The 21,430-nt window shown below is 42.2% G+C and overlaps 1 protein-coding gene across 1 annotated transcript; it reads right to left on the bottom strand.

Moving 5' to 3' along the window:
• Positions 1 to 1,016: 1,016 nt before the first annotated feature.
• On the bottom strand, positions 1,017 to 12,713 carry LOC311112825 (serine protease HTRA3-like). The gene is made up of 9 exons (XM_084155959.1): positions 11,930 to 12,713; positions 8,491 to 8,590; positions 7,657 to 7,879; positions 3,632 to 3,826; positions 3,394 to 3,426; positions 2,965 to 3,079; positions 2,671 to 2,728; positions 2,438 to 2,533; positions 1,017 to 2,227 (listed from the first exon to the last, which is right to left on the bottom strand). Exons 1-9 carry the CDS (start codon positions 12,348 to 12,350, stop codon positions 2,059 to 2,061), a joined length of 1,410 nt encoding a protein of 469 aa, XP_084012085.1. The 5' UTR covers positions 12,351 to 12,713; the 3' UTR covers positions 1,017 to 2,058.
• Between the last annotated feature and the right edge of the window lie 8,717 nt (positions 12,714 to 21,430).

The following is a 21,430-nucleotide window of genomic DNA, read 5'->3' as shown; positions in this document are numbered from 1 at the left end:
GCAGACTGAACAAGGTTTACTCCCCAGTTCTTAATGATTACAAGCATATCCATAACATGATGCAGCCACCACCATGCTAGAAGATATGGAGAGTGGAACTCAGTAATGTGTTTTATTGGATTTGTCGCAAACAAAACACTTTGTATTCAGGGCAAAAAGTTAATTGCTTTGCCACAATTTTTGCAGTATGCATGTTTTGGAATATTTGTATTCTTTACGAGCTTCCTTCTTTTCACTGTCAATTAGGTTATTATTGTGGAGTAACTACAATGTTGTTGATCCATCCTCAGTTTTCTCCTATCACAGCTATTAAACTCACCATAGGCCTCATGGTGAAATCCCTGAGCGGTTTCCTTCCACTCCGGCAACTGAGTTAGTAAGAACGCTTGTATTTTTGTAGTGACTGGGTGTATTGATACACCATCCAAAGTGTAATTCATAACTTCACCATGCTGAAAGGGATATTCTATGTCTGCTTTTTTTCTTACCCATCTACCAATAGGTGCAAGGCATTGGAAAACCTCCCTGGTCTTTGTGGTTGAATCTGTGTTTGAAATTCACTGCTCGACTGAGGGACCTTACAGATAATTGTATGTGTGGGGTACAGAGATGAGGTAGTCATAACAAAGGGGTTGAATACTTATTGACTCAAGACATTTCAGTGTGTGTGAGAGAGTGAGAGTGTGTGGTGTGTGTGTGTGTGTGTAGCAGGCAGCCACAATACCCTGATTGTACTTAAACAAGGCCTGTAGCAGTAAACATTCCTGGCTTCCTCATCAGCCATCTCCAAGTGCAGCGGAACGTTGTCAAGGGAATCACACATGCACACACACACACTCCTCACTGGGTCAATGCAAGAACGTCCTATGACCTAGATTAATTTAAAGACATTATTTATTTATTTTTATAAAAATTGTATTTGTAAAAAACAATCGCTACCATTCACATAGCCTGTTGGTAAGGAATCCAGATATGTAAACATTCAATCTGAAGTTAAGATGATTAATAACTGCCTGTAAAGTTAGTTTATTTATTCATACTATAAGCACAAGTTGGTATTGTAAACTACTTATGAACAACTCATAACACCTTTACAAACCCTTTATAAACCCTTTATGAAGGGGACATTAATGTAAAGTGTTACCAATGTGTCGATTATAGTAGAAGACAGCAAGAATACAGCAACAGTGAGATTCAATCAGACATTTGCTCACATTTTGCCAGCTGAAAAGAAATGTGGTCTTTCTTTCAATTTACAACTGACCATTTCTGACCAAAAATTATATATTTCTTTCAACCTATAACTGACCAAATAATTACATTCACAGTTGGTTATGGAATGGTTCCGAACCGACAGCATTGGACACAGCTACTCGTATACACAGAAATGTCTTCTATTCGACAGATTTAAAAGGCTATAAAAGCAATGTAACAATTGAAAAATCTATTATGCTAAACTTGTATTACCAATGATCACTTGCAGTGGGAGTAAGTGAGTCTCAAAAAACAGCTAGTATGCTTTGACAAAGACATTTAGATCATACAAAACACATACACAACAACAATAAAAATCAAGTGTTTCATTTCACTGGGACTTTCAGTCCTAAATGCATGTGGACTCTAGAGTTTTCTGTGGAGATTTCCAAAACTAGGGTCAGTCAGTCTGTCGTTTCCCCATCAAGGTTCCAACAAACAAACACAGTTTTTCTGTTTGTTAATTTGTTTGTTGATCGTCTTCTCCTTGGATCTGAATAGTTAAAAAGTCACCTTTTAGGCACAGATCTAGGATCAGTTTTACCCTCCCAAATCCTAACATCAACCATTAGGGGGAGAAACAAACAACTGACCCTAGATCAATGTTTAGAGGCAACTTTATCAGTGTCTAGGTCTCTCAACCAGAGTGTTTGTTTGGTCCTTATACTTTTTTCAGTCTCCCGGATTCCACACCACGGTTGCCGTGGTTACTGCACGATGACGTCGTCGGGCTCGGTGTTGAGTGACATTGTAACGTTACAGAACGTTCAGATATCTTTTTTTATCTTGTCATTGTCATCATGGTTACTGCATAATGACGTCAGGCTGGATGTTGAAGAGCAGGTCGTCGTTGCCCCTCCTGACCTCCAGCAGCAGAGTCGTCTCCTCTGTGAGCGCCCCCTGTAGGTCAGCAGTGGTCAGCAGCGGACGGCCATTCAGCTTCACGATGATGTCGCCGTCTCTGATTCCACCTCTGTGTGGAGAAAAGGGATTTAAAAATATATATATATTTTGACATGTCGCCATCTCTGCGGCCACCTCTGTGGGTATTGCAAAGCATTTTGTTTTTAAATATTAATAATTATGTTAATTTATAGTGTCTTATTCATGAAAGTGATTATAAAATGTAACCATCTCTTTTAAGCCAATCAGTGGTTATGGTATAGCAGTGTAGGACACCTACTTCTGTGCAGGAGAGTGAGGCACCACTTCATGGACGTAGATCCCACTAGTGACATCAGGGAAGTCTGGGTTCTGCTGCTTCAGCTCCTCAACCAGGCTAGACGGGACAGACAGACACACAGTAAAGTTAGTTTTGGAAATAGTAAAATTTTTATATGTATTGTAAGCTATGGAGATGTAAAATATAGTTTAACACACATTTTAATATTATGATTACGTATTACAAAGACTTACGCTGAGGTGATGGTGAGCATCCTTATTCCAATAAACCGTTTCTTCAGTGATCTGACTTCTGTAAAATAAAAAAAGTCAAACTGTCATTTATACTCATCTGTTTTATTCTTCTTCCTTTTTCTGTTAAAATGTGATAATTCATGACGTCTGTCTGTCTGTCTGTCTTTCCACCTGTATGTATGATGACGGACCTTGCTCTGCTTGTCCAATGATTTGTTAAGGAAGGGGAGGGGTGGGCCTACCTTTGCTCTGCTTGTCCATTGATTCGTTAAGAAAGGGGAGGGGAGGGCCTACCTTTGCTCTGCTTGTCCATTGATTCGTTGAGGAAGCGTGTGATCCTATCAGAGGGGATGGCGAAGGAAATCCCAGCAGCCACCTTGAGAGTGTTGATGCCGATCACCTCGCCATCCTGGTGGCAGTCAGACAGGCAATGTAACATTGTGTTATGAATAGGAACTGGATTGCTACTGATACCGATCACCCCTCCATCGTGGTGGTATCCTATACAGGGTTATTAGGGGTCAGGACTGGGCTGGCTCCATATAATTAAATAGAACACTACAATGGGTATTGGCATCCTGGCAACGTGACTCAAAAGATCAGCCATCTTGGTCAGGGAATGTTTTGTTACTAGCGTATTATATTTCTATGGCAACAGCTTCTACTCACGATTATCACAGTGAAGGTTGTGACTAATGTTATGGGTGCTGACGTAACACTTACCAAGTTAACGAGAGGTCCACCTGAATTTCCATACTGAGAAAAGATGGAAACAATGAATCAGTTGATTATTGAATCAACCAATGGGATGTGTCTCTGTGTGTATGATCTCTATGATCATGAATGTCCTCTTTAAAATGTCAACACAGACAACTAGACAGCCTATGAGTTGGTTATAAGTGGAGTGTGCTATAATTACTCTTTAAATAAAGTTTAGATAAAGTTGAATTGAATGTCTCACATTGATGATGGCGTCCGTCTGTACATAGCCCATGTCAGAGTCTCTTATGCCCAGCTCTTTGCCGTCCCTCTGGGCCGTGCTCACGATCCCCGTGGTAACTGTGTTCTGGAGCGCAAAGGGACTGCCAATGGCAACCACAAACTCACCAGGTCGAAGGTCGGCAGAGTGGCCTAGCAACAGCACCGAGAGCTTTTTCTAAAGGGAGAGAGAGAGAGGAAGGGGCGATGGAGAGAGAGAAGGTGGGAGAGGAAGGAGGTGATGAAGAGAGAGAAGGTGGAAGAGGAAGGGGGTGATGGAGGGAGAGAAGGTGGGAGAGGAAAGGGGTGATGGAGGGAGAGAAGGTGGGAGAGGAAAGGGGTGATGGAGAGAGAGAAGGTGTGAGAGGAAAGGGGTGATGGAGAGAGAAGGTGGGAGAGGAAGGGGGCAATGAAGGGAGAGAAGGTGGGAGAGGAAAGGGGTGATGGAGAGAGAAGGTGGGAGAGGAAGGGGGTGATGGAAAGAGAGAAGGTGGGAGAGGAAGGGGGCGATGGGGGGAGAGAAGGTGGGAGAGGAAGGGGGCGATGGGGGGAGAGGAAGGGGGTGATGGGGGAGAGAAGGTGGGAGAGGAAGGGGGTGATGGAGAGAGAAAGTGGGAGAGGAAGGGGGTGATGGAAAGAGAAGGTGGGAGAGGAAGGGGGTGATGGAAAGAGAGAAGGTGGGAGAGGAAGGGGGCGATGGAGGGAGAGAAGGTGGGAGAGGAAGGGCAAGGGAGGGATAGAGAGAGTGAGGGGGTTGGGAGAGGGAGAAAGAGGGGGCGAGAGGAGGAGACCGAGAGAGCAAGAGAGAGAGGGTGAAAGGGTGGAGATGGAAAGGGAAAGGAGGAAGGGTTAAGAGAGGGACGGAGAGAAGAGAGAGAAGTAAAAACATATGCTCACGAGACAGATGGTGTGAGAGAGAGAAAGAGAGAGGGACCTGTGTAGGAATTCTTTAAAGGGAAACTTCACTATTTTTCAACTTCATATTCATCATGTATAGCACCACCCCAACATCAACAATGTGAAAATGTAGTTTTGACTTAAATCTGCTTGAAAATCTATGGCAAGACCTAAAAACGGTTGACTAGCAATGATCAACAACCAATTTGACAGAGCTTGAAGAATTTTGAAAAGAATAATGGGAAAATGTTGCACAAACCAGGTGTGGAAAGCTCTTAGAGACTTACCCAGAAAGACTCACAGTTGTAATCGCTGCTAAAGGTTATTCTAACATGTATTGACTCAGGGGGTTGAATACTTATGTAATCAAGATATATTAGTGTTTTATTTTTCATAATTTTTTGTGTTTTGTGTAGATCGTTGACAACAAATGACAATTAAATAAATTTTAATCCCACTTTGTAACACAACAAAATGTGGAAAAAGTAAAGGGGTGTGAATACTTTCTAAAGGCTCTGTAAGTGTTTCCAATAACATCGTCGGTGTGCATCGTGTGATTTTGACCAATTGTGAGAAGGTATTGCCTACTAATTGGTTGATGATGTCATTGGAAATACTTATCTTTGTATTTTTTACTACAAAACATAGAAATCTTTTCACATATGGTGGTGCTGGAGATTATGAATATGAAGTTTTCATTATTGGATGTAAAAGACTCTAAAAAAACACCAGGAAATCAGCTCCAACTGATTTTAATTTTGGAAAGATATGTTCCCAAGTATTCCATCTCATAATAGAGAGACACGTTACCGTATACAAAATATGAGCAAGGTTTGAAATTATTATGTTTTAGTCAAATATTATATCCGTTTAGGCTTCTTTAGGTCAATTTGCAGTCTACAAATTATTTGTTAAGTTCTGACCATCCGTTCAAGAAAATAAAATTGGCCCGCGGCTGAATCTAGCTGATGATCCATGGGATTGGACATCAGTCATAACTATTTGTGACCTCAGGCATTCATTACATCCATCAAATATCTATTCAGCTCATTAACATCCAGGAATTCCCCCTTCCTTTCCCACGTTTTTAACAGTAAGGACTTCTTATTGTAGGATACAACTATAATGTGAACCTGAATATATAATCACCATAGTATTTGGACTGTTCCATTATAAAAAGTCCAAAGGTCTATAGGATACAGTGTTAGTCTTCCTCTAACCACAAACATTGGTGTCTAACCACAAACATATTGTTCACAAAGAACAATAGGTCTAGATATTTGACAACAGGCCTATGCATAAGAACGTCTGTAGCCATGAAGTGCTTTGAAAGACTGGTCATGGCTCACATCAACAGCATAATCCCAGAAACCCTAGACCCACTCCAATTTGCATACCGCCCCAACAGATCCACAGATGATGCAATCTCTATCGCACTCCACACTGCCCTTTCCCACCTGGACAAGAGGAACACCTACGTGAGAATGCTATTCATTGACTACAGCTCAGCATTCAACACCATAGTGCCCTCTAAACTCATCACTAAGCTAAGGATCCTGGGACTAAACACCTCCCTCTGCAACTGGATCCTGGACTTCCTGACGGGCCGCCCCCAGGTGGTAAGGGTAGGTAACAACACATCTGCCACACTGATCCTCAACACGGGGGCCCCTCAGGGGTGCGTGCTCAGTCCCCTCCTGTACACTCTGTTCACCCATGACTGCATGGCCAGGCACGACTCCAACACCATCATTAAGTTTGCCGACGACACAACAGTGGTAGGCCTGATCACCGACAACGATGAGACAGCCTATAGGGAGGAGGTCAGAGATCTGGCCGTGTGGTGCCAGGACAACAACCTCTCCCTCAACGTGACCAAGACAAAGGAGATGATTGTGGACTACAGGAAAAAAAAGAGGACTGAGCACGCCCCCATTCTCATCGACGGGGCTGTAGTGGAACAGGTTGAGAGCTTCAAGTTCCTTGGTGTCCACATCACCAACGAACTATCATGGTCCAAACACACCAAGACAGTCGTGAAGAGGGCACGACAAAGCCTATTCCCCCTCAGGAGACTAAAAAGATTTGGCATGGGTCCTCAGATCCTCAAAAAATTCTACAGCTGCACCATCGAGAGCATCCTGACTGGTTGCATCACCGCCTGGTATGGCAACTGCTTGGCCTCCGACCGCAAGGCACTACAGAGGGTAGTGCGTACGGCCCAGTACATCACTGGGGCAAAGCTTCCTGCCATCCAGGACCTCTATACCAGGCGGTGTCAGAGGAAGGCCCTCAAAATTGTCAAAGACTCCAGCCACCCTAGTCATAGACTGTTCTCTCTGCTACCGCACGGCAAGCGGTACCGGAGTGCCAAGTCTAGGTCCAAAAGACTTCTCAATAGCTTCTACCCCCAAGCCATAAGACTCCTGAACAGCTAATCATGGCTACCCGGACTATTTGCACTGCCCCCCCACCCCATCCTTTTTACGCTGCTGCTACTCTGTTAAGTATTTATGCATAGTCACTTTAACTCTACCCACATGTACATATTACCTCAACTACCTCAACTAGCCGGTGCCCCCGCACATTGACTCTGCAACGGTACCCCCCTGTATATATAGCCTCCCTACTGTCACTTTATTTTACTTCTGCTCTTTTTTTCTCAACACTTTTTTTGTTGTTGTTTTATTCTTACTTTTTTTGTTTAAAATAAATGCACTGTTGGTTAAGGGCTGTAAGTAAGCATTTCACTGTAATGTCTGCACCTGTTGTATTCGGCGCATGTGACCAATAAAATTTGATTTGATTTGATTTGATTTGAACATGCATGAGGCAAGAAAGCAACACGTCCTTTGTCTGACTCTTACGCAATTTCTAATAAACCCCTCTGGACCTTGAAGCCAGTTCCACTCCGTTTTTTTAATTGTTCCCCTCTAATCAGGGACTGATTTAGACCTGTGACACCATGTGGGTGCAATTAATTATCAGGTAGAACAGACAACCAGCAGTAGTCCGGACCTCGTGGGGTAAGATTTGAAGATTTTTATAACTTATATAATCGAGCGTTCAACAACACCGTGGTATAACTAATATATAATCCACTTCTCTCACCAGTGAGTTGACTTTGATGGTGGCGATGTCGGACTTCTTGTCGATGTCCTTGATGGTCGCCTCGTAGATGTCACCGCTGTGCATCTGGACCTTGAGCTGCTGGCGGCCCGACACAGGCGTGGTGCTGGACACGACGTGGGCGTTGGTCACTATCAGGCCTGTCTCTGACATCACAAAGCCCGACCCGCTAGACAGAGGGACGTTCCGGCCGAACAGAGGGTGTCTGGGGGTCAAGAGGTCAATTAAGGTCAAAAGAGGTACACCTAGAGCTAGAAATATAGACTTTCTAACGACAAGACGAGCGATTACTGTGTCGTGTGATGTGCTATTGCCTATGATGAGAAATTACATAAGATCTACACTGTTGTGATGAAGTTACTACTAAGTTACTACGTTATATATGATAAACGTGATAATTTTGGTTCAACCATCATGCACCCTTTATTCAACATAATACTGACACAACACACACTGTAGTTGGAGATAGAATTTGAATATTGAAACATTGTTGCAAATGCCGAAGAGACAGACAGCAATGTTTTTACTAATCTCCGCTGTTGAAAACTAAATGTTAGTCTAAAATAATTGTGAGATAATGTCTACATGCTTTTTATTGTGGAGATCAAGTTTATAAATTGCCTGGCTGGGCTGATGAGACAGTGGATTGCACAGTCAGATGGAACAGAGTAAATAGGCATTTTAACGTCATAGATTTAGCCGGTGGTAACTTGTGGAATAGACACCAGCTGGAATGCGGTTTTAACCAATCAGCATTCAGGATTAGACCCACCCGTTGTACACACGTGTCTGCCTACACAAACACACTCAGCGTACCTGAGGAAGAGTTCGATGTGGACCACAGCCGGAGCGATCTTCTCCACCACGTCAGCTATGAAGTTAAACTTATACCTGGGACTGGTGGGGTGTGAAGTACCTATACTAGCAGGAAGAATTACTCATGTTAATAATAGAATACAGTCACTCCTCTACACCATCACCACTCAAACATCATATTTTCTAGCTGTTATCTGTTAGCTGCAACCTAATGTGCAGAAAACAGTAGGCTTAAAAGTGGTAAGAGTAAGGGCCCAGAGTTTTCCCTAGTTAGGTCATGTGATCAGAAAAACATCTTAGACAACAACATCAACAGTATCAAAACAGCAGCAACACATATTTTCTGAGGTCAACAAGTGCAGGTTCCTCTGTGATGCCACCTCTTCCTAAATGAAACCTCAGTACTTTGGTCTAAAAACAGCTGGATGGTTTTGCCGGCCTCCACTCTTTCAGGGCCACGAAAGAGCCTTGGTGGCGTGTGTGTGGTGGGTGCAGCAGTAAACAAACGTTAATTACAGCGAGTTATTTCCAGTACATGGCAGCCACGCCACCGGCTGGCGTTTGTTCTCCTCAGCTGACTGCGGTTTCCTCTGTGTGTGTGTGTGTGTGTGTGTGTGTCGGTGTGTGACCGCCTTGGCTCGTATACACAATCAGGCTACACAGCTGAGTTTAGAGTACAAACAGTCAGCAAACACACACCCTGTCCTGGAACTAGCCGGTGGCGTACTAGTGACCTCAATATCAACACCCAGATTTTCCAGTTACTCTTATTCATCTCATGCAGTATTACCAGGGCCAGGAGTTTTTCCTGACTTGGGGTCATCATCATGAAAAACACCTATAACTAACAAGGGCCCAGAGTTATTCCTAGTCAGGTCACATGGTCAGGGAAAAACTCCTGGCTCTACATCTGACTCTAGATTTGAGAACTATTCTCATACTCCTAACCATTTGCAAATCACATTTTTGGCTATGGTCATCCTCGTAATCATTGGCAAACCGTTGGCTAAGGGAGTCTAGAATTAAACATCCAAGTGAAGCGGAATCTCAGAAGAACATATTTCAGCACTAGGCTACAAATTGGTCCTCTACGGTTGGCTAACCAAGCATTAGAAAAACCAAACCAGTGGATGGCACAATCTTGGCAGTAACCGTGGAAAAACCAACTCAGCTATTATTCTAGCCTGATTTGTTTGTGCTGTCTTGCCAATAACCATATGAGTTGGCAAGACAGTAAAACAGATCTGGGACCAGGCTGCTATTATCCTGAGTGGTGGCCAATAATGATACTGTACATCTACCTCATGCTTTTCTGTGGGATAGAAGAATATATTGTAATTTCAGTCATTTCAGTGTGTGTGTGTGCACGCATGCATGTGTGCATACTGTAGATGCAATGCTAAGTTAAGGGTTTGAGATAAGTTTGGAAAATGTGGGTTTGGAACGAAGAACAGTTTGAAGATACTAAACGTGTACTTAGACTGAAGGCCAGCCCATCCTAATGATAATGGGGAGATAATTTTAGCTTTAGACTGACGTGGTAGTTGGTCCATCTGAAATAACTCAAGGATGACTTGAGGGCAAACACACACGGTGTGAGTTGAATGGGTTCACATGCTGATATAATATTAGACTGAGTGAGATATAGACTGAGAAATGAGAGGCAATGGAGATCTGAGAATAAAAACTACATGTAAACAGTGATACTCTTCTCCTATTCCTAACTCAACAATCCCACACTTTAAAGTGTTCCAAAGGAAATGATCAGTTAGGGAAACCTTGAGTAATTGGCCAATTTGTCAGGAGATTAAGATAAAACGCCACCATCCATAATAATCTGCCTGTGTGAGGTCTCTACAAAGCCTTGATTCTAATTGGCTCATGGATGATTTGGACCAATGAGCAGATTAGAATACAAAGCTCATCATCAGTCATCCATATCCCTCTTATAAACTCCATTTAGATATGGGTTCAAATACCATTTAAAATCTTTCCAATAACTTAAACGTTTACTCTGGTCTCCCTGGAGTGCCCGATGGGAAAGGTTTGCAGTTTTGGGACTATTCTATTGGTTCCATTGCGCCAGGCAACCTTAATCAAGCCCAGCTTACATAGTTGAAATTATTTCAAATAGTAGTTGAACCCATGTATGGAGATTAGAACAATTCAATTGCAGTCAGTCACATGCTTTTAAGCCCCTGTCACAGAATAATGACCTCTGATCAAAGTCAAGACAAATTGGATATGCCATAACTTTCTGTGTCTGCATGGGACTTCCTGCTTCCTGTGAAGTCTCTGAAGGGACACAACCCAACTCTGTTTCCCTCATTAGTGAGGAAAGTATTGTATTATTCGAGTTAGGTCAACCAGAGACGTCATACACTTAGTTGTTTTGAAAAGGGAATTGATGGCCAAATTCAATACGGTTTGATTAATTCGGTGTAAAAGACGGTGTTACAATGGAGCCCGCTCAGTTTGCATGGGCATGGCTCTGTTGTCTATATTACAAAACACAGTACAGCTTTGTTGACGTAGCCTGAAGTAAAGCGTGTTGCACACCGTCCACAAGGAACTGTTTAGGTCGGAGATGGTATGAGGTCATGTTTTGATTCTAGAATGTCCCTCAGGAACTATTTGTATTGTGCTACATTCTTTTTTTAATAAAAATAAATACATTCAGAATGGAATAGGAACCAAGGTAACTGCCACCCCTGGGCAGGAAAATGCCTATAAATGGACACAGGAAATACAAATAAAAGCTAGACAGGAAAACAAACATTAAACTCTGACAAGTGAAGTCATTCATTCAGTGGCTGGTCATTAGTTTTAATCATGTGAGACTAATCTATAGGAAGTCTGTCTGGGTATAATGATGGTGATGGGAGATTCCCCTAGGCACAGATCAGCTTTCTCTCCCCCAATCCTAACCTAAACCATTAGGAGGGAAAACCACAAAACTGGCCTCAGATCAGTGTCTAGGGGAAACATTTGTTCTATTCCAATGAGGGACATAAAGAACTTGTAGGGGTTGACTTTAGGGGTTAACTTTAATGATCCAGTCACCCAGACAGTCTGCTGGCTGCCCCTTCTGACAAAGGAGGGGTTTAAGGGTTGTTCATGCAATTCCACTAGCCTACTTACTGTAAACGGTTACTATTCCTATATAGTGCACTACTTTTGATCAGAGCCCTATGGGCCCTAACCAAATCTCAGCCTTGAGTACGTAAAAAAGTAGTGCACTATATGGAAGAGGGTGTCATTTGGGATGCACACTGTAACTGCACTGTATGTAAACAATTCACCATCCATTTTGCATAAAGTCCATCAAACTGTGTGTGTGCACATTTCTGCTATTAATTAATGTTGAATTGTATGTTTTGTATGTTGCAACTGTTTGTTGTTGTTGTTGTTTGTTTCTTTTTAGACACAAATGACTTACCTTTGTTATGGTTGATTTCGCATGGTCCCTTCTGGACCGAGTTGATGGCTGGCAGCCCCTGTTGCAGAGCCTTCCTACTCTGCGCCTTCAGCTGACACACGTTCCCATAGGTATTGCCATCACTGCCGCAGACTTTATGCCCCAATTTGCACTGGCAGAACCCCTTGGCGAGCCGCTTGCCGGCCGGGTGCTTGCAGTCGAGTCCATCACCGCAGGGTAGGTCGTCTTTGCGCCCGCATGGCTCGCCTTCGCCCTGGGCGCAAACCAGGCAGCAGTTGCATCGGTCTGGAACGTACCCCATCGGGCAGCTGGGGCTGGGGCAAGTGCTCACGTCGCAGCGCTCCGTGCACTTTGGTTTGGCCTCAGCACGGACGAAGTCCTCGACGCAGAAGAGAACGGTGGCAAACAGTAGGATCTGCATTGTTTGCGATCAAATGGAGTGGAGAAAATTAAAACGATAAAATAAAAATAATGTATTTACATAAAGGTCATGTTCGTCACAAAACGGTTACTGGTAATTTGGGAAGATTGAACAACGCGCAACGTCTTTCTGCATCACTTTCACGGGACTGTTGAGACAAATTTACGCTTGCAGGACAGACATTGGTGTCTTCTTATGACTGAAAAGTTCTCCACTCATATGCAGTCCTTTCTTGATCCAGATTAAATGGGAAACTTCATCCCTAAAGAGTGGAAATTCATCCCAAAGATGCGTGTAATTGTGCGCCTAATCGACACACTGTTTGCAGCTGTAAGTTATTTGTAATGATCCCGGTGACCGTGAGTCTTCAGTGCATCAGAGCACTGCCTTTTCTTTTCTCGGGTTTTTGGAAGATCCCATGTCACATATCATTCGTTTGCATCTGGTCTGGCTCTGCCCCTCCGAAACGCATAGCTGAGCAAAAGAGGAGGTCTTTGATAATAAAAACGTAACTGACCCCATTGACACACACACACACACACACAGAGTAACTGACCCCATTGACATACACACAACTCATAACCATTGAGTTTTCCTCATATCTAGCATGAAAGTTGTCATCATACCTTGTGATGCATGACTTGAAAATGAACTTTGTCAGTGCCTGGCCACTGTAGGCCAAAGCATATTCATCACAAGAATCACTGGGCAATATTACGCAGGTTAGCGTTTTTCGTCGTCAATCTTGTTCTGTAGACAGCTCTGCAGAGTGGTCACTAGTTGGCACAGCCACAAAGTCATAAAATCTGATTAACCTCTTAAGGATCTGACCCTTTTTTTAAATTTTTGCCTAAAATGACATACCCAAATCTAACTGCCTGTAGCTCAGGACCTGAAGCAAGGATATTCATATTCTTGATACCATTTAAAAGGAAACACTTTGAAGTTTGTTGAAATGTGAACTTAATGTAGGAGAATATAACACATTAGATCTGGTAAAAGATAATACAAACAAAAAAACATACATTTTCTATTTTATTTTTATTTTTATCATCTTTGAAATGCAAGAGAAAGGCCACAATATAATATTGCAGTTTAGGCGCAATTTAGATTTTGGCCACTAGATGGGAGCAGGGTGTGTGCACAGTTTCAGATTGATCCAGTGAAGCATTGCAATACTGGACTATTTTGTATCAAGTCTGCCCAAAGGGCCGAATTGGTCAATTGATACATTTTCAAGTACATAACTATAGAGAACATACAAAAATGATATGGTAATACAACATTTAAGTTTACACACTCCCAGGAATGTCATACATGATGGATCATTAGCTTATACACTAACTTTCACACATCTATATGGCCGGGCGGGCTGGGTGTGGAGCAAGAGACAGCAGGGGTTCAAATTGTAGAACCCAGTTCCTACATTTGAATATAAAAATTGATTTTATCAAACAAAACTATGCTACATTTTATCTCTGGGACCCTTAGGATGACAAATCAGAGCAAGATTATTGAATGTAAGTACATTATTTACCTTCAGAGGTGAATGTATCAAACCAGTTGCCGTGATACGTTTTTTGTTGTTGTGCACTCTCCTCAAACAATAGCATTACATTTACGTCATTTAGCAGACGCTCTTATCCAGAGCGACTTACAGTTAGTGAGTGCATACATTATTATTACTTAATTTTTTTCATACTGGCCCCCCATGGGAATCGAACCCACAACCCTGGTGTTGCAAACGCCATGCTCTACCAACTGAGCTACATCCCTGCCGGCCATTCCCTCCCCTACCCTGGATGACGCTGGGCCAATTGCGTGCCGCCCCATGGGTCTCCCAGTCGCGGCCGGCTACGACAGAGCCTGGATTCGAACCAGGATCTCTAGTGGCACAGCTAGCACTGCGATGCAGTGCCTTAGACCACTGCGCCACTCGGGAGACATCGGGAGCATGGTATTTTTTCACTGTAATAGCTACTGTAAATTGGACAGTGCAGTTAGATTAACATGAATTTAAGCTTTCTGCCCATATAAAACATGTCTATGTCCTGGAAATGTTGCTGTTACTTACAACAGTCATGCTAATCACATTAGCGCACGTTAGCGCAACCGTCCCGTATACGGGACACCGATCCCGTAGAGGTTTTACGGCCAAAAAGCAAATTTTTGTTTTCATTAATTTTTACAATATTGGCAATTTTAACTTTGCAGCTGGCCCATCTAGCGGAAACCGCTCGGTTCTGCCTCCAGTGCAAGATTCATGACAATAAACGTCAACCTGCCAATATTACACTGGGGACCAAATAATGTTTCAAAATACTGACGTAAATAACTGGGTCTCTGTCAGACAACATGGGCATGGATGCACTCAGTAACTGAGTTGTCGCGTGGCAAAGAAAAAAATCATTTTCCTTTTCAAAATATTAAGTCATCCATTCGCCTGGATGTGAGCAAGTGCACTGTGCGTCCGAAATGGGAATAAAGGGAATAGTGTGCACTATAATGGGAATAGGGTGCCATTTGGGACGTAGTCCATGTTTTTATAAGTACTCCTTTTAAGGACAATTTAAGATGACCAGCCGGTACCAACATAACGGTGGTTGTTTTTTAGCACATACTCTCTCTCCAAGGGGAATGGGCATCAGGCTAGAGCCCAATAAATGTTTGTTTAGGTAGAGAAGAGAGGGTGCCCACCAAGTCATATGGCTTTCCCAAATGGCACCCTATTCCCTGTATAGTGCACTACGTTTGACCAGGGCCTGTAGGGAATAGGGTGCCATTTGGGACACAGTCATATGTATTTCACCAACTACGGGTATGTTTATTTGAAAGCTCAACGTCAATCACTCCTGGCACTTCTCAGAAACACTGGACCCCTTGTTCCAGTCACCACTGAGCTGGCCATTAATGGGGGAAGCAGTACTTGGTGATATTTTCACGATTCCTAAGCATACTTTATATGTGTTGTTCTTGAGATTAAAAGATGGAATTGTTGCTGAATTTGTGATATTGCTGAACTAAATATGCCACTTATTACAGAAAAGTAAGACACAGCATTACTCTTTCTCTTTCTCTGTAACTTTTCAATAGTACAATCTTTCCTGGCATGCTTTATTTACATAACTCCACTGCAGCATGTTCTTCATTTGGATACAGTGAGCTCCAAAAGTATTGGGACAGTGACATTCATGATTTTTTTGGTCTCTGTACTCCAGCATTTTGGATTACATCAAGTTTGTGACTCTACAAACTTGTTCGATGCATTTGCTGTTTGTTTTGGTTGTGTTTCAGATTATTTTGTGTCCAATAGAATTGAATGGTAAATAATGTATTGTGTCATTTTGGAGTCACTTTTATTGTAAATAAGAATATCATATGTTACAGTTACAAGCTTGATGTAATCATTGCGTGCTAGGAATATGGGACCAAATACTAAACTTTTGACTACTTTATTAATACACATGTCCCAATGCTTTTGGTGGACTAAAATGGGGGGACTATGTACAAAAAGTGCTGTCATTTCTAAACGGTCCACCCGCTATGGATGAAAATACCCTCAAATTAAAGCTGAGAGTCTGCACTCATAATAACCTCATAGTCATTGTATCATTACTTTTAGAGATCACTGTATATGCATGTGTTACTCCACTGACAGATTTCTCTCCCTCTCTCTCTCCCTCTCTCTCTCCCTCTCTCCCCCTCTCTCTCTCTCTCTCTCTCCCTCTCTCTCTCTCCCTCTCTTCTTCCCTACACCATCTGGAGAAGGCAGACAAGCATTCCATCTTGTATGATTTCACCCCAGCACCTTCGCTCAGATAGGACACTCACCTACAGTGCTTTCAGAAAGTATTAATACCCCTTGACTTATTCCAAATGTTGTGTTACAGTCTGAATTCAAAATGGATTAAATATATGTTTTCTCTCACCCATCTACACACAATACCCCATAATGACAAAGTGAAAACATGTTTTTAGAGATTTTAGCAAATTTATTGAAAATGAAACACAGAAATATCTAATTTAAATAAGTATTCACAGCCCTTTGCTATGACACTCCAAATTGAGCTCAGCTGCATCCAATTTCCTTTGATTATCGTTGTGATGTCACTACAACTTGATTGGAGTCCACCTGTGGTCAATTCAATTATTTGGACATGATTTAGAAAGAAACACACCTGTCTATATAAGGTCCCACAGCTGACAGTGCATGTCAGAGCAGAAACTATCCCATGAAGTCCAAGGAACTGGCCGTAGATCTCCGAGATTAGAATTGCGATGAGGCATAGATCTGGCGAAGTGTATGAAACAATTTCTAGAGTGTTGAAATATGGAACTACACAGACTCCGCCTAGTGCTGGCCATCTGACCAAAATGAGCAACCGGGCAAGAAGGACCTTGGTCAGGGACGTGACCTAGAACCCAATGACCACTCTGACAGAACTACCTAGTTTTTTGGCTGAGATGGGAGAATCTGCTAGAAGGACAACAGTCTCTACAGCACTTCACCAATCTGGGCTTTATGGGAGAGTGGCCAGACGGAAGCCACTCCTGAGAAAATGGCACATGACAGCATACCTGGAGTTTGCAAAAAGGCAAGTGAAAGACTCTGCAGTCTGATGAGACAAAAAATGTAACTCTTTGGCCTGAATGCAAAGAGCTATGTCTGGAAAACCAGGCACAGCTCATCACCCGTCTAAAACCATCCCTACCGTGAAGCATGGAGGTGGCAGCATCATGCTATGGGGATGCTTTTCAGTGGCAGGGACTGGGAGACTGGTAAGGATAGAGGGAACAATGAATGGCTACGAGACTATTGCAGTTCTGTGGGTGTAACATTTATTGACAATTTTTATTGACAAACAAAGCTTGTATTATAAGGAGGATGGGATCCACCCAAATCATCTGGGTTCCTGGATCCTTTCACAGCATTATAAGGTTGCGTTAAGACAATGACTTATCAATGACCCCAGTCCAGCTCATTTAATACCTACCATTGTGTCGCTGAGTTGTCATAATGATTCAGCAAATGTACATTATCCTAGGGGCGTTGGAAGACACAATGTAAATAACCTAATTTATGTCCCTCTTACTGCCCGGAATGCCTCTGCTGATCCTACAGCTATTGCATGCAGTAATCATATGCTTATGAACCAGAGTTCTACTGTTAGCACTGAGGTGGTGTGCCCTAGTTGGAAGTCCACTGTGTGCAGCTCACCCTGCACTAATACAAATAACCTGAGTATGTCTACCTCTGCTAAGCTTCCCAGTAAAGCAAGACAAATAATCATGCATTCCAGAAAAGTGTTAAAAATAGCCCACGTAAACATATGTAGCTTAAGAAACAAGGTTCATGAAATCAATAATTTGCTAGTAACAGATGACATTCATATTCTGAATATCTCTGAAACTCACTTAGATAATACCTTTGATGATACAGTGGTAGCAATACAAGGTTATAACATTTACAGAAAAGACAGAAATGCCAATGGGTGTGGTGTTGTGGTCTATATTCAGAACCACATTCCTGTAAAGCTTAGAGAGGATCTCATGATAAATACTGTTGAAGTAATATGGCTACAGGTTCACCTGCCTCACCTAAAGCCTATTCTGGTGGGAAGCTGCTATAGACCACCAAGTGCTAACAGTCAGTATCTGGATAACTTGTGTGAAATGCTTGATAATATATGTGATATCAATAGAGAGGTATACTTTCTGGGTGATTTAAATATTGACTGGCTTTCATCAGGCTGCCCACTCAAGAGAAAGCTTCAAACTGTAACTAGTGCCTGCAACCTGGTTCAGATGATCAATCAACCTACCAGGGTAGTTACAAACAGTACAGGAATGAAACCATCAACATGTATTTATCATATCTTTACTAATGCTGCAGAAATTTATTTGAAAGCAGTATCCAAATCCATCGGATGTAGTGATCACAATATAGAAGCCATATCTAAGAAAACCTAAGTTCCAAAGGCTGGGCCTAATATTGTGTATAAGAGGTCATTCAATAAGTTCTGTAGTGATTCCTATGTTGTTGATGTGAATAATATTTATTGGTCTGTAATGACGAGCAACCAGACACTGCACTTTTATGAAATTGCTTATCCCAGTTACTAACATATTTCTAAATATTTTTATTTAACCTTTATTTAACTAGGCAAGTCAGTTAAGAACAAATTCTTATTTAAAATGACGGCCTACCCCGGCCAAACCCTACCCTAACCCGGACGACGCTGGGCCTATTGTGGGACTCCCGATCACGGCCTGTTGTTATACAGCCCGGGATCGAACCAGGGTCTGTAGTGACGCCTCTAGCACTGAGATGTAGTGCCCTAGACCGCTACGCTACTCGGGTGCCCCTCTTATAAGCATTCACCCATTAAGAAAATGACAGTAAAAACTGTTAAATTCCCATGGATTGATGAGGAATTGAAAAATGGTATGGTTAAGAGGGTTGAGGCAAAAGAGCTGGCAAATTGAGAAATCATGTGACTAAACTGAATAATAAAAAGAAGAAGAAACTTCACTATGAAACAAGGATAAATGACATAAAGAATGATAGTAAAAAGCTTTGGAGCACCTTAAAATTAAATTTTGGGAAAAAGGCAAACTCCGTTCCATCATTCATTGAATCAGATGGCTCATTCATCACAAAACCCACTGATATTGCCAACTACTTTAATGATTTTTTTCATAGGCATGACATGCCAGCAACAAACACTGACACTACACATCCAAGTATATCTGACCAGATTATGAAAGACAAGCATTGTAATTTTGAATTCGGTAAAGTAAGTGTGGAAGAGATCAACAATGACAAGCCACCGGGGTCTGACAACTTGGATGGAAAATTACTGAGGATAATAGCGGACAATATTGCCACTCCTATTTGCCATCTTCAATTTAAGCCTACTAGAAAGTGTGTGCCCTCGGGCCTGGAGGGAAGCAAAAGTTATTCCCCTACCTAAGAATAGTAAAGCCCCCTTAACTGGCTCAAATAGCCGACCAATCAGCCTGTTACCAACCCTTACTAAACTTTTGGAAAAAATGGTGTTTGACCAGATAAAATGCTATTTCACAGTAAACAAAATGACAACAGACTTTCAGCACGCTTATAGGGAAAGATATTCAACAAGCACAGCACTTATACAAATGACTAATGATTGGCTGAGAGAAATTGATGCTAAAAAGATTGTGGGGGCTGTTTTGTTAGACTTCAGTGCGGCTTTTGATATTATCGATCATAGTCTGTTACTAGAAGAACTTATGTGTTATGGCTTTACACCCCCTGCTATATTGTGGATAAAGAGTTACCTGTCTAACAGAACACAGAGGGTGTTCTTTAATGGAAGCCTCTCCAACAAAATCTGGGTAGAATCAGGAATTCCCCAGGGCAGCTGTCTAGGCCCCTTACTTTTTTCAATCTTTACTAATGACATGCCACTGGCTTTGAGTAAAGCCAGTGTGTCTATGTATGCGGATGACTCAACACTATACACGTCAGCTACCACAGCGACTGAAATGACAGCCACACTTAACAAAGAGCTGCAGTTAGTTTCAGAATGGGTGGCAAGGAATAAGTTAGTCCTAAATATTTCAAAAACTAAAAGCATTGTATTTGGGACAAATCATTTACTAAACCCTAAACCTCAACTAAATCTTGTAATGAATAATGTGGAAATTGAGCAAGTTGAGGAAACTAAATTGCTTGGAGTAACCCTGGATTGTAAACTGTCATGGTCAAAACATATTGATACAACAGTAGCTAGGATGGGGAGAAGTCTGTCTATAATAAAGTGCTGCTCTACATTCTTAACAACACTATAAACAAGGCAGGTCCTACAGGCCTTAGTTTTGTCGCACTTGGACTACTGTTCAGTCGTGTGGTCAGGTAAGAGGGACTCAGAACAGGGCAGCACGGCTGGCCCTTGTATGTACATAGAGAGCTAACATTAATAATATGCATGTCAATCTCTCCTGGCTCAAAGTGGAGGAGAGATTGACTTCATCACCACTTGTATTTGTGAGAGATATTGACATGTTGAATGAACCGATCTGTCTCTTTGAACTACTGGCACACAGCTCAGACACCCATGCATACCCCACAAGACATACCACCAGAGGTCTCTTCACAGTCCCCAAGTCATGAACAGACTATGGAAGGCGCACAGTACTACATAGAGCCATGACTACATGGAACTCTATTCCACATCAAGTAACTCATGCCATTAGATAAAAAATAACAAAATATTAAAAAAACACCTTATGGAACAGCGGGGACTGTGAAGCAACACAAACATAGACACATGCATACAAACACACTATAACATACGCACTATACACACAGATTTTGTGTTGTAGATATGTGGTAGTAGAGTAGAGGCCTGAGAGCACACACTTAAAATTTTGTGAAATCTGTTATGAATGTATTGTAATGTTTTTAAAATGTATAACTGCCTTAATTTCGCTGGACCCCAGGAAGAGTAGCTGCTGGCTTGGCAGCAGCTAATGGGGATCCATAATAAATACAAATACAAATAGAGCCAAATACAGGCAAATCCTTGATGAGAACCTGCTTCAGAGTGCAAACGACAGACTGGGGGAAGATTTACATTCCAACAGGACATTGACTACAAGCGTACAGCCAAAGCAATGCTGGGATGGCTTCAGAACAAGAATGTGAAAGTCATTGAGTGGCCCAGCCAAAGCCCAGGCTTGAATCCTATTGAAATCTGTGGAAAGACTTGAAGATTGCTGTTCACGTCGCTCCCCATCTAACTTAACAGAGCTTGAGAAAGTCTGCAAGGAAGAATGGGAGAAAATCCCCAAATCCAGATGAGCAAAGCTGATACAGACATACCCAAGACGACTCAAAGCTGTAAACGCCGCCAAAGGTGCTTCTACAAAGTATTGACTCAGGGATGTGAATACTTATGTAAATGAGATATTTCTCGATTTCATTTTCAATAAATGTGCAAACATTTCTAAAAACATGTTTTCGCTGTCATTATGGGGTATTGTGTGTAGATGGGTGAGAAAAGACAAGGGGTATGAATACATTCTGAAGGCACTGG

The sequence above is a fragment of the Coregonus lavaretus genome (genome assembly GCF_964263955.1).
Source record: "Coregonus lavaretus genome assembly, chromosome: 39".
NCBI lineage: Eukaryota > Metazoa > Chordata > Actinopteri > Salmoniformes > Salmonidae > Coregonus > Coregonus lavaretus.
The sequence above is the reverse complement of the archived record's forward strand: the minus strand, read 5'-3'. Positions and strand labels throughout refer to the sequence as shown.

Coding starts and splice junctions, on each gene's coding strand:
- LOC311112825 (XM_084155959.1), bottom strand. CDS start 12,350: ATGCAGATCCTACTGTTTGCCACCGTTCTCTTCTGCGTCGAGGACTTC. Junction 2,534..2,670: donor ATGCTCACCATCACCTCAGC/GTAAGTCTTTGT, acceptor TGTCCCGTCTAG/CCTGGTTGAGGAGCTGAAGC. Junction 2,228..2,437: donor CCTCACTCTCCTGCACAGAA/GTAGGTGTCCTA, acceptor TTCTCCACACAG/AGGTGGAATCAGAGACGGCG.